Genomic DNA, 13,343 nt, shown 5'->3' with positions numbered 1-13,343 from the left:
AGGGAAACAACACATCTCCATCTAAACTCACAAAGAATTTTGACTGAAGGTAGAAAATGATGCTATTCGATTCATTTTTCTTGGCTAGCTCTGATTTTTTTGGATTTTCATCTTCAGCTGTATCATAGCTCGTGACACATGCAATGATATTCTATGTTTACTGTCATACTAACTGTTATACATTCTGAATTTGCTACTATATATATTTGATATCACAAAAACAAAGATTTCTGGATAATTCAACCACTTAGCGAGATCTTACTCAGATCAAGCTTTTGTCAGTTGTGACTGATTTAATTTTGTGTTTTGTGTTTGTCTTTTTTGTTTCTACAGTGAACAGTGATGTTTTTCACACACATAAAACGTAAAATGTATGTTATAAACATTTCTGTGCTCATGTCTACCTGGATTTCTGGTGCACTTGCATTAAACCAGGATAATTACAGTCCTGCGTTTGTGTTTGACGATCTGTTTCGACTCTGATGTGAAAGTCTTACTTGATAGAGATAAAATCCTTCAGCGGAGCAGAGAACCGGAGAAGCTTGCAGTGGTTGACCATGTAGCTGATGTTGGTCAGGACGACTTTCTTCTTGTACACTTTCCCCACTTCAAAGTCCTGAAACAGACCATTCAAAAATATTTAATAGTGTTCTCATGAAAATTTTAATTCATTACAGCAGAAGCGTTCATTAATTCCTGTCTTGTTTTTACAAAAGTCAGCGAGTGGCACCTTGAAGAGGATGATTTCTGGTCTACTGATGAACGGAGGCCCGTTCAACTCTCTCCCATGAACTTTTTTAGCAGCTGTGTTGATCTTTCCACCGACGGCTGCAGGTTCTTCTTGCTTTACTTCTGTTTGCACCAGTGTTGTTTTCTCATTGTGGAGCGTCTGTAACCACACAAGGAAGCAATAACTGGTAAAGTCATTATCATACATTTTATCACTATATATCCACTAAATCACTAAACTTATGAACAAAAGATTACAAACTCAGAATACACTGTGATAAAAGGGCCTGCTTTTCTTTTTTTTTTAGAATGCAGATAAAAGCAAAGCAGAATTAGAAAATATAGTTTAATACCATGCATGGTGATTATAAAACATAATATAATATTCAAACATCATAAAAGTGAAAAAAAAAAATTAAAAAAAATTTCATTATAAGAAAAAGATGCTTGGATAAAATACAAACGGTATCATTTGTGCTAGTTATTTATAATGATTCATTTCCCAGTAAGGTTTAATGCACTGATATCAGTGTGGCCAATAAACTGTTTAATAACCACATTTGAGGGATAATTTGAAAACATTTACATTTATATATTTATACATTTACATTTATACACAATGTGCTCCACGGCTACAGATATAATATATATAAACATTTACATATCTGCAGCCGTGGAGCACATTGTGCGTCACTATACACACACACACACACAACTCCCACATATCAGTCCAAAGATCCAGTATTAGTCGGACTCTATCAAAAAGTAAAAGTGATGTTTACTGTCCTCGTAATGTATCATATTTGTTTTGTCCTATTGTCAATATATAGAGCTTATTACTGACATATCTATATACAGGTCAGCCAATAGGTCCAGTGACAATAAACTGCAATACAGACACGGCATATCAAAGATATGTCTGAAATGATCATGAATCAATGTCACAGCAGTGAAATGTCCCCGTTTCAAAACACTGGAAGGGAGCTTAATGGAGATGTTTAAAAAAAAAATACCAGGTAGTATATGATTTTGGATATTGTTGTCAAACATAAAATGTTTTTTGCCCCCTTGCCCTGAGAAGTTTTAACATTTTTCTTTTCATCCCACTATTGAACAAAAGAACTTTAAATGTTGTTCAAACAGAATCAGCCTCACATTGAATCTGCCTACATACAAAACATTGGACCATGAATTATGCAGAAACAAAGACACAAGCTGTAACAAGTGTTTGAAATTTATCTCCATGGAAAACTGTGTGGTTCAGGAGGCTGCTCTATTCAGCGTTTTATATTTTTATCCCTGCTGTGTTTCATTTTCTATTGTAAAGCACTTTTGTAACTTTGTTACAAAGTGAAGTGCTGACATTTAATCATCGGTCTCCCCCTCATGAATCATCTCATTAGCTCTGTGGCATCGTTGTGCTCGTCTATTGTTCCGGCCATTACTGTGTTGAGAAGTAGCCTGTGATGAGGGCATCGGTCAGATCTGTACGTTAGAAGGAGGAATCACTTCCACTCCACTTGTCACTTCCTCAGACCTCCGAGCTGCAACACTGCGCTCACTCTGAAGCCTCAAAGGCACCAGCACAATGAGAAGTGATGCCTGTCGCGGCACATTTGAAGCGTGTGTGGGGGCGTCGGGTGAGACGGAGAGCCGACTCACCTCCATGACAGTCAGCTGGTGTGCAAACACTCCCACCTTTTTCTGCAACTCCCATGTAGCAGTGTCAGAGCAAGGCACTCTTCAACGTTTATGAAATGTCAGAACTGTCGTTGTCACTGTGCAACTCTCAAGTGATCAATAGGTGCTTTTGGACCGGAGGAACATTTTGACAGTACTAAGAACCGTTGGAGGAAGTGGGGACTTTTTTTTAGCTCCTACTTCAGGGTAGATACGTGATTGGTTCATCGCTTCAACTTGCTGTCACACAGCCATTCTCAAAGGGAATGTTTAACAGCTCTCTTCAAAGCCACCAGACTCCCTCGACAAAAACAGTCATCCTACCTCATAGACCAAGGGAATTGCTGATCTACCTCTGCCTGGATTGGTTAGTTAGTTTGTGTTATTCTGTGACTTTGGTGGTGATTTGAGCAATTCTATTGGCCGAGCAAATGTAAACAGAAAAAAAAGCCCTTGAGGCCCTTTGTAGTTCTCGGGGCTCCCAATTGTGTAGTTCTTCTCAGGGAGTCCCCAGAACTGTTTGGTCCAAAAGTGCCTAACATGATGCAGTTTGATTGAATTATATTTATTGTAGAACTGATCTATACCGCATATTGTCTGAAGGAATCTCTTCCTTAAATTATAACTCTGTGAAGTTCTGCCACAGGTCACCTAAACCTGTTCATGTGGAGAACTGGAAAAAATACCTGCCATCGATTCCTAAAAGATCAGAAAGTCAGATCCTTCAGACTCTCAGTGTAATGAACTGTCAAATAATATATTTTTCAACTGTCATTTGATTGGCCACTAATAGAACTTCAACTCAAGAAACAATTATTTTCATTATAGATAATCTACACAGCTGAATTAATGATTAATTAATTAATCGTTAAGCCAATAAAATAACAAAACATACAGTCTCAGGTGACATCTTCAAATGTTGTGTTCTATCTGAGTAACTGTCCAAAAATTCAAAGAAGGTTCATTTGAATTGGTGCTTTTTACTGTTTTAAAAGAGTAAAAATATGTGAATTCTCAAATCTGAGAAGCAGGAACCAGTAAATGTTTTGAATTATTTACTTGGGAATATATTTTTCAATGACTTGAGAAATGGACAAATGAGATTGCTTTCAATCACTTTTTTAACTTCTGAATAAATCAACTAATTGTTTCAGCACTTAGAAATTCTCGTTTTTTAAAATTTAAACAGAAAAACTCCTACCCCAAAAAATATTAGTGCGAGCATTCAAAAACCTCATCGTTGAAGTTTATCTGAAATCTTTCAGCACTGAGACCGAATTGTTGACTTTTAGACAGACTTGTGCGACCTGCCCTGATACCCGGTATCATAGTGTCCTTTCTCACCAGAAATAAGCTTCACTGTGAGCATGTGGAGGTTCACGTTACTTCCCTTCCAGATCCCACCACCCTGATGCACATGCCCCCCCACCAACTAGCAGGAGTCTCCAGCGCAATCCACAGAAAAAACATGTGCCGGCTGAATGGCGCATGATTTATGGGTGTTTAAATTTAGCAGCTTGCATGGATTTGCTTGCTGTTGGCAGTGGCTGTTGTTTTAGCGCACCTTGCAGTTCTGGTCCCACAGCCCAGAGAATTCAGGCTCAGCCAGGCTGTCAGCGAGGCTCTGGAAGTCCGCTTCATGCTGGAAGCTTTCCTCCGTTTCCTCCTGGTCCTCAACATCAGAGGCAGCTGACGAAGAGCTGCTGCTGTCACTGAACTCTCTTAACTGCTGGGAAAACACACACACATACACATATTGGGTTTTAATTGCTCAGACTTTATAGTCATTTCACAAATGGCATTTCAGAGGTTTGAAAGCCCTCACGACTGTGGCTCTCTCCTCAGCGGCTGATGTGTGGATGGGTTCCAGGTCGTACAGCAGCTTCTCTCGTGCCCTCCTCAGAGATGGAAACCTGTCAGTGGTCGGGGGTTTGGGCAGCAGCAGCAGCGCCTGCTTCCTCTTTCTGCTCTTAATCAGCTGCTCCTCCTGAAGGAGTTTTGCCACTACCTCCACCCTCTTTGACTTCTGGCTCTGCTCAAATTCCCTGAGAAGGGTGAAAATAAACACCACTGCATTATAGTGAAATGGGGTCATGTATTACTCGGCACAGCGCGAGAAAACACCTACACGTTGCTGCATAGAGTGGGAGTGGAGGACATTCATGTGGGAGAGGAGAGGAGAGGAGAGGAGAGGAGAGGAGAGGAGAGGAGAGGAGAGGAGAGATAGAGGACGTACTCTTGTTTTCGTTTTATCTTCTGGAGTTGTTTCTGGTGGTAAATATGGTTGATACTGTTGATTTCTTGGGCCTGCAGGGATTCTCTCAGTTGCCTTTGTTGCCGTTCTTTCTTCTGGGCGTTTGCTTTCATTCTGATTTGTTGGACCCGTATAGTCTCCTGAAGAAACAACGGCAGATTAATAAAGCGAAGACTTTATCCAGCTAAAATGAAAGCGTGTGGTATCTACTCGGAGGACAATTTGAAGTGAATGGAATCAGTAAATCCAGGTCCGAGTGCAGTTTTTTTATAAACCGTGTCATGCATTATGAAATATAAAAGATCTTGAGCAGTTATAATAATTAAACAAACAACAGACAATTATATTTAGTTTCACGTGCTTTTAACAAGACTATAAAGTTGCATGTGTGCATGTTTGTTGTGCATTCTGCTGCCTTTGCACTATGTCTGAGTAAACATCTAATTAGGCTAAGTTGCATCACTTTGTCTTTATATCTTTGTCATGAAACACAGCTTGTACTTAAAAGGTCGTTCACTTAGGCAGATGCAAATTAGCTCTTATTCAAAACATATGGTAGCTAAATAAAAAAATGTATAATCCAAAGAGCTTTAGCATGGCACGGTTCTGCTTACTTGGGTGGCTGCTATGTTTGATTTGAGAGATTTGACAGCCTGTATCCTCTTTTCCAGCAACTCTGTGTTCTGCCGCTCCTTCTCAGCTTCTCGCTGCTGCTTCCTGAATAAAAACAGGAACAAACATGAAGCAGAAGGCAGAGGGTGAACAAAGGGGCTATTACTGCTTGGTATCGAAACCTACAGAGGAGCGAAGCAAAGCTTGCACCCGTGACGGGGTAAGTGATACGAGGAAAACAGCATTCACATGAGTAAATACTGGTAGAAAATATTGCTGCCGTGTTTTTTTTTGTTACCATGGGGTGCTTGATTTTTCGGACTTCCCTGTGTGTAGCACGCCCTCCTAATCCCATTCCTTCCAACCAATGGTAATCTTAAAAAAATGGCTTCATTGTTAAAAGCTTGAATCATTTTGTAAAACAACTGATCACTAGTAGTTTATATTAAACCTTATTAAAAGGGGGTAAATAGTGCATGTTGTCTATTTCCAGCTGCAGATAAATACACATTTGATTTGCAATTACAGTATATGTAGGAATAACTCAAAAATAAAATTGAGTATTTGTGTTCATAATACAAAAATAACATGCCATTAAGAGCAACAGTGGGGCTTATTGATGTGTTTTTAATAGATTTCTCGCCTTGACTAATCAAACAATAATTCAGTGGGATCAGTTGCTGGTTTTTAATCGGATTTAATGACAATTTAAAAAAAAAGAATACCACCAGCCATGTCCTTTGCACACATTGTTCTAATTAATCTATGATGATGTCAATGCATTTCCAAAACTGCCTCAATTGTCAGTCTCGGTGGACAGAGTTAGACGACGTCATATTCTCATTTGTCCCGTCACGCAAGTACTAGTAAACACCAGAACAAAATCTAAATTTCATGTTCAATGCATGTTTTTTTACAGTTAGGGATTTTTTGGGAAACATCATGAATTGAGTCACTTTTTCCTGCTCAGATTTGATCTGCTCTTCTCTCACCGCTACGACATCATCTGAGCTCGTTCACGTGTCATGTCCACCCTGCCTGTAACATACAGTATGCTGCCAGTATGAGCGATCAATAGGACGTGTTGACTCTCCAGTGAGTCCTCTGAGATAATTCATATCTCTGCTTATTGGCTTAAAAGCTGATTACCTTCCCATGGTTTGTTTCAGGTACATGGTAGCTCTCTTGCGGCTCGCTTGGCCCTCTTCAATTTTCTTCTGACATTCAATCTCCTCTTTCTTCAGCAGGGCTTCCTGTTTACTATCAGAACACAATCACAAACATTTATAGACATACAATAATCTTGAGCTACATAGGTTCATAAAAATGGTTTCTCATAAAAAAAAAAGAAGATAATCTCAGTAAATTAATTTTACAAAATGTCTATGTTGAATCTGATCTCACCTGTGTGCAATAAATAAAAATGTATAATCTCACCATGTGCATATAAGTGGTACATCAGTGATAACAGATGGCATATTTTCTATACTGTAGTTTACATAAGGAGATCAATATTGTATGCATAATACAACAGTACACACACAAAAACAATGCAGTGCGTCTGGTAAAAGTGTTTGTTTTGCCTACTCCCTGAGATGCTTCATCTTGAGCTGCAGGTTCTGGCTGACTTTCCTCTCCTGCTGCAGCCTCGTCGCTGCCTTCTGCGCCTTGAGGACCTGGAAGAGCTGCTCCTCTTCCTGCACCTCCTGCCGGAGCAAGGAGAACCTGCCAAGCTCCACTTCCACCTCACTGAGCTCCAGTCTGAGCAGCAGAGACACATGGGTGTAGACAGAAGGAAACAGTAAAGATGCTGACTGGCGTATAGGATATACCTGTGGAGTCACTAAACAGACATAATAAGAAAGATAAATATGGGGTTTTAAAGCCCAGTACTAATGTGAACTGAATCAGTTCATCTAAGAGGCAAATTTGAACCTGTCTGGATGGATATTTAAAAAGCCTATGGCACAGCGCTCAGACCATTAGAGGACAGAATATTCCTTTAAAAAACACCGAGGTCCTCACAGCAGAATGATTCCACACAGATTTTACACACAGCAAACGTGTTTACAGCCTTTGTTACTGTGATGCAGCGACACAAAGTAAGCAGGCTTTCTGACTACACAGTGCAAAAAACACAAGAGGCTGCAGAGGTGTGGATGGTTTTTTCCTCACACTATTGAGATGCTGAAATACAATCCAGGAAGTCCACTTAGAGAAATATATCGAGAGTTTGAATGTTTATCAGACATCGAAACACTGCAAAACAGTTTCATATTGTTTAGCAATATACAATTAGACAGGATTTTCCAACTCTGCACGGTTATCATGGTGCCAATCATTTTCTCCTCTCTCGTGACAATTGCAAGGTAAAAAGTACAAATATGAGGTTTCAGTCATCTCCCAGGATGTGCGCTTACTCACACTGCATTAGGACAAAGATTTTGTAATGTAAACTCTTTTGCAGGATGATGATGCATTATTTTGTTCCTGAGCTGTCTGTGTTTGCTCCCCCAGTGTTGAAGCAGTGGGCACCCCTTTGCACATTATGCCTGTGAGAGCAAGACCTTCATCCCCTCTTCCAAGACTGTTGGGAAAAAGTTGAGGATAGTACCGCGTACTACTATCACCTCCTACTCAAAGATTATTTGAAAACACTCCAGAGTACTGATCGGTCAGAGAGAATCGCCATTATCGCTGCATGCTTGACACAGAAAGTCCTGCACAAACCCTCCATTGTTAACTATCCAAGCTACTACAGCGACCAGAATTATTTGTGTTCACTTGGTCACTGCAGCCACACACTGAGAATCAATAACAGCTTCCCCTCCACATCCTCCATTGTTCGTGTGTGGGTCCTGTTAAAGATAACGTCACAGCAGATTCATGTGGCATCGCCATAGTAACAATTACTATCTGCAGTGGGCAATGAAATCCAAAGAAGTACCTGGTAACAAAAGCAAGTAGAGTAGAGCAGAGCACAGTAGTGTAGAGTAGAGTAGAATACAGTATAGTAGAGTAGAGTACAGTACAGTTGAGTACAGTACAGTAGAGTATAATACAGTACAGTAGAGTAGAATCAAATACAGTATAGTAGAGTACAGTTGAGTACAGTATACTATAGTAGAGTCGAGTAGAGTAGAGCAGAGTAGAATAGAATACAGTATAGTAGAGTACAGTACAGTTGAGTAGAGTAGAGTAGAGTAGAGTAGAGTAGAGTAGAGTAGAGTAGAGTAGAGTAGAGTAGAGTACAGTAGAGCAGAGTAGAGTACAGTAGAGTAGAGTTGAGGTGGTACTATTACTGTCAAACCATTTTCCTCTTGTGGACTCACTCCTGTAGCTTTAGCTCCGTGTTGCTGTGGCCCTCCAGCTCCTCTTCACTCTGCAGCTTTTCACACAGATGCTTATGCTGGGTTCGCAAACGAAACACTACCACACTGATGAAGATTAAAAAAAGAAGAGTGGAGTTGACAAAAATAACAGCAAATCATTGTCTAAAAACAAAAAGTACGGTGTTTGTTCATTATGAACTTACTTGTTGTCTGTTGCTTTCTGTCGCTCTATTTCTCTCTCCAGTTCATCCCTGCACTCCAACAAACTTTCAATATTCTGACGACAGAGTTGCAGCTTTTCTCTGGTGAAAGAAACCAATATAAAAAAAGCTGTAGTGCTGACACAAAGAAACACCTCAGATCTAGATAATTTTCAAAGCAGTTCAAGTGTTCAGAGCATCCGGCTAATGGGAGTTCCTTGTGGCCATTGCAACAAAAGGGAGGACATTATGTCAGCTAACAAGGTGATCTAATGAAGGCTGATTGGACACACACACCCTGAACAGCTTTGAATTGCACAATGTTCTTTTTGCAGTCTAATGATGTGCAACACAACAATCTGTGACCGGGGCAGAAGAATGTCATAAAAAGGAAATTTGTCAGCACGCGATGCAATAAGAGCCGCAGCTTGTTTAAAAAGCAGGTGTGCTGCGGTTCCACTAAACTTATGTTTAATCAGAGCGCAGCACTGACCGCTGATGCTTTGTCCTAAAGGTAGATGATAGACATTTTTGATGGGAACTGCATCACAGTTCATCAAGTGCTCAATGGTTCGCAGCACAGACAAATGAAAAGAGGGAAGAAAAGTGGGGAGAGAGGACATTATGGGAAATGTTCTCTCTTCAGCTGAAATCATTTGCTGCAAATTGCTGAATCAATTGGAACAGAAATGATTGGTTCTGTGTGAGGAGGGCAAGCGGGGAAAGACCTGCGGAGCGCGGAATAACACTGGGAACAAATGATCCTTCCTGAGACTGAAAAGACAGAGCAACAACCTGAAACAAAGAGACATGTATGTTTTTGATATTCTGACTGTAAAATAACAGTTTTCTATTATGTGTGCAGGTTTCCGTAGCGAGTCCAGAAAGGCACACGATCCAGGTTAAGGATCTTCTGTAGCTCTAGAGGTCTGTTGTTGCCAGGTTACCGACCTGGCTCTCAGCACGTCATGCTCCTTCTGTCGGTGAAAGGAGTCCAGCTGGTACAGGTTTCGTCTCAGCTTGAACATCCGTGCTGTCTCGGCATAACTCCTCATCTTACAACTGTCGGCAGCAACCGCAAGGTCACCATCACCATCAGCATCAGCGTTGTCCTCTCTTGGGGCAGATACAAAAGGACATGTAGGGAAGGCTGCTTGTTTAAAGCAAAACCAAATGTTTTATTTACATACAAAACATATATATCATGACTAGCTGAGAGTGTCTGTTTTGTATTGAGAAATATGATGTTGAAAACCTGACTAATCAGTGTTTAAAAAATACACAAAATTGAGCTTTAATATTTACTCCATCTTCAGCAGAGACTGAAAGGGATTACTAAATATTTGTATTTCATTGTCTTAAATTAAATATGATTCATAAAAAAGCAAGAAATACCCACTCATACAGTTCTTCTAACCACTCCAAATCAGGAGGAAAAGCCGGCTCTCCATCTTTAAAGGTCTCCTGACCTGGACCATCATCTGAAATAAATGTACAGTAAAGGAGGACATCTAGACTGTTAGAATATGCGTAATTATGGATTTAAAGCGAAGCAGGTATTTCCAGGATTACAAATATCAGCTGTATTTTACAAACTGGTACTCACCCTCAGGTTCCTCCTCCTCAGGTTCCTCCTCCTCAGGTTCCTCCTCATTGCTGAGGTGGACATCCAGCTGTCCACACCTGTCTGACGTCACATCAGAGCAGCTTTCCATGTCTTTTATGTCCATTTCACCTTATTCACGAATACCACAGGCACACATTATTGGACAAACCTAACTTATAGCTAAAGTTATAGCTTCCACAGATCTCTGCCACAGATATATAATGTATTAACAGCTGGCTGCGTAATCTCAACGTAATTTCAATGTTCGCTCGTGCGCTGGGGGTTGTTGCACAGCTAGTGTAATTTTAAAAGTTGACATTTCATTTGAAACCGTTTCTTGGTGAATTATACCTACGCCGATTTAAAGAGCAGCTATTAGTCATGTACACACGTTGTTAAGACATTAATAAATCACAAGTATTTAGTAGTACCACCAAAAAAGTGATGTACAAACGTTGTTAAGACATTAATAAATCACAAGTATTTAGTAGTACCACCAAAAAAGTGATGTACAAACGTTGTTAAGACATGAATAAATCACAAGTATTTAGTAGTACCACCAAAAAAGTGATATACAAACATTGTTAAGGCATTAATAAATCACAAGTATTTAGTAGTACCACCAAAAAAGTGATGTACAAACGTTGTTAAGACATGAATAAATCACAAGTATTTAGTAGTACCACCAAAAAAGTGATGTACAAACGTTGTTAAGACATTAATAAATCACAAGTATTTAATAGTACCACCAAAAAAAACAAAAAACAAAACAAACAAAAAACAGTGCAGCGTTATTACTCACTAAATTATGGATTTAAAGCGAAGCAGGTATTTCCAGGATTACAAATATCAGCTATATTTTACAAACTGGTACTCACCCTCAGGTTCCTCCTCAGGTTCCTCCTCAGGTTCCTCCTCATTGCTGAGGTGGACATCCAGCTGTCCACACCTGTCTGACGTCACATCAGAGCAGCTTTCCATGTCTTTTATGTCCATTTCACCTTATTCACGAATACCACAGGCACACATTATTGGACAAACCTACCTTATAGCTAAAGTTATAGCTTCCACAGATATATGATGTATTAACAGCTGGTTTCTGTTAATCTCAACGTGATTTCAATGTTCGCTCGTGCGCTGGGGGTTGTTTTTAAAAGTTGACATTTCATTTGAAACCGTTTCTTGGTGAATTATTCCTACGCCGATTTAAAGAGCAGCTATTAGTGATGTACACACGTTGTTAAGACATATTTGTGCGGTGTGAGGTTCCCAGTAGGTGAGATGACGTTCAATAGACAGATTAATGAAGAGAAATTGGCGTGTCGTTTACTCGGCAGGGACTAGCTAAGATTGGAAAGCTGCAGAAGAAAGCTGGGAAACAAACGCACAGTTAGTGGCGAGTTTCAGTTGTTCACATTTAAAATGATAATGAAAAAACATATTTAACAACACCTTTACCTCTCGTTGCGACGCTTTCCTTCACTTGACTTCACTTTTCAGAGCAAGTTTAATTCGCCATGTTTGTTACTGTTTCCAAGGAGACAGGGCGCAAGGGGCGGGGCATTGACTCCCCCGTCAATCAACTGAACGTCCAGCGGAAATGAACTGTTGGTGGCAAAATAGTGAAACTAACAGTATGACAGCATCAACATCATCGATATCATCCATAAAGGCTGCAGAAATGACCACATAAAAGGCTCAAATCTCATCGTGCACCAGTTAAGGGCAGGCAAAGTTCCATGTTTAGGAATATTATAGCCTATATGTTGTGTATGAGTGCCTCTTAAAATAAAGTTACTGTAATTTTCTTCATGAGCACTGGTTTATTTCTTTGCACTGATTTAAAAAAAATCAATCAAATTTCAAAAATTCTCAAGCAGGCCAGATTGCACATCCCCATCTGATTTACACACACGTGCAGTAGCACTATAACAGGACACTTTTTCTTCTTTTGAAAAATAAATAAAAAAATATATGGCACAAAAAAATAATTTTAAATTAATTTCAATATTGAAGAGGGAGTCAGATTAGGAGAGAGAAGTGTGTGTTCTAGGCCATAACTGGATACGAGAGTATTTTGTGTCACTGCGGAAGACTTGATAGCCTAAATAAACATGATGTAGGACAGAGGCCATTTTGTTTTGAAAGATAAAGTCGAGCAAAGTATAAGTGCAGTGGACATCCAGCTGATGAGCAGAGAGGGATGGCGACGGAGAATACATAAGGGTGAACAGAGTAAGAGGAATAAGAAATAGTTTGTGGTTGAGAGGCGGAGACAATCACATGCAGTGCATCGCGGCGTGTACCGTAGGCTGGTATGTCTTTATATCAGAAGATGTTGCGGTGCAAATCCAAGTGAAGGGTTCGGAGGGAGAGCGAGCTGCTGGTTTGAATCCACATCCACTGACTCCAGGCACGTCTGCTGTCCCTGTGGTGAGGCAGCAGAAACCAGGGCAGGTGCACTGCTGCATTTATACGCTCAACTTCTTTCCCCATAGAACATAAAAGAGGTTACGAGTAATGAGGAAAAAGCAAAAGCCGGTCAATTTAGACAGAATGGAGGATACATTTCTTATTGTAACATAAGACGGATATTTAATTAATCAAACTGACATTATTGCTCCGACAATACTATAATAATAAACTATAATACATTAAAATGTATGTCTGGGCTTCTGATATCTGGTGATCTTATTAAACTTCATGAGGTTTTACTTTGGGTGGACAAAATAATGTGAACACCACTTGAGCAAGAACTGATTCAACTGATCATAAAAATTGGGGCAAAAAAAATGACAACTTGTAGAAATCATGTGGCTGCATCACTGAGATCTGAAATGTAAAGGAAGAATACGATGAAAATCTTGACATGAACACAGACAATGACAAGGAAATTGTAAATAAGTTATTTGCACATGATTACTACCTCT

The 13,343-nt window shown here is 39.8% G+C and overlaps 1 protein-coding gene across 1 annotated transcript in view; it reads right to left on the bottom strand.

Annotated features, from left to right (window-relative positions):
- cfap74 (cilia and flagella associated protein 74) overlaps positions 1-11,966 on the bottom strand; it is a 56,219-nt gene extending 44,253 nt beyond the window's left edge. Inside the window, exons 1-15 of the mRNA XM_069141220.1 lie at positions 11,872-11,966; positions 11,292-11,784; positions 10,414-10,542; positions 10,207-10,288; positions 9,759-9,923; positions 8,811-8,909; positions 8,608-8,712; positions 6,863-7,036; positions 6,425-6,535; positions 5,278-5,380; positions 4,646-4,803; positions 4,235-4,454; positions 3,974-4,138; positions 731-889; positions 498-616 (exon numbers count right to left, since the gene is read on the bottom strand). Of these exons, the coding sequence (XP_068997321.1) occupies positions 498-616; positions 731-889; positions 3,974-4,138; positions 4,235-4,454; positions 4,646-4,803; positions 5,278-5,380; positions 6,425-6,535; positions 6,863-7,036; positions 8,608-8,712; positions 8,811-8,909; positions 9,759-9,923; positions 10,207-10,288; positions 10,414-10,542; positions 11,292-11,409 (1,907 nt within the window). The 5' untranslated portion in view covers positions 11,410-11,784; positions 11,872-11,966. The remainder of the gene's footprint in view (positions 1-497; positions 617-730; positions 890-3,973; positions 4,139-4,234; positions 4,455-4,645; positions 4,804-5,277; positions 5,381-6,424; positions 6,536-6,862; positions 7,037-8,607; positions 8,713-8,810; positions 8,910-9,758; positions 9,924-10,206; positions 10,289-10,413; positions 10,543-11,291; positions 11,785-11,871) is intronic.
- Between the last annotated feature and the right edge of the window lie 1,377 nt (positions 11,967-13,343).

Source organism: Embiotoca jacksoni, unplaced genomic scaffold (assembly GCF_022577435.1).
Source record: "Embiotoca jacksoni isolate LCO1_2020_lvr unplaced genomic scaffold, fEmbJac1.0.p SCAF_9, whole genome shotgun sequence".
In the NCBI taxonomy this organism is placed as follows: domain Eukaryota; kingdom Metazoa; phylum Chordata; class Actinopteri; family Embiotocidae; genus Embiotoca; species Embiotoca jacksoni.
Note: the sequence above shows the minus strand (reverse complement) of the source record. Positions and strands in the feature narration are given on the sequence as shown.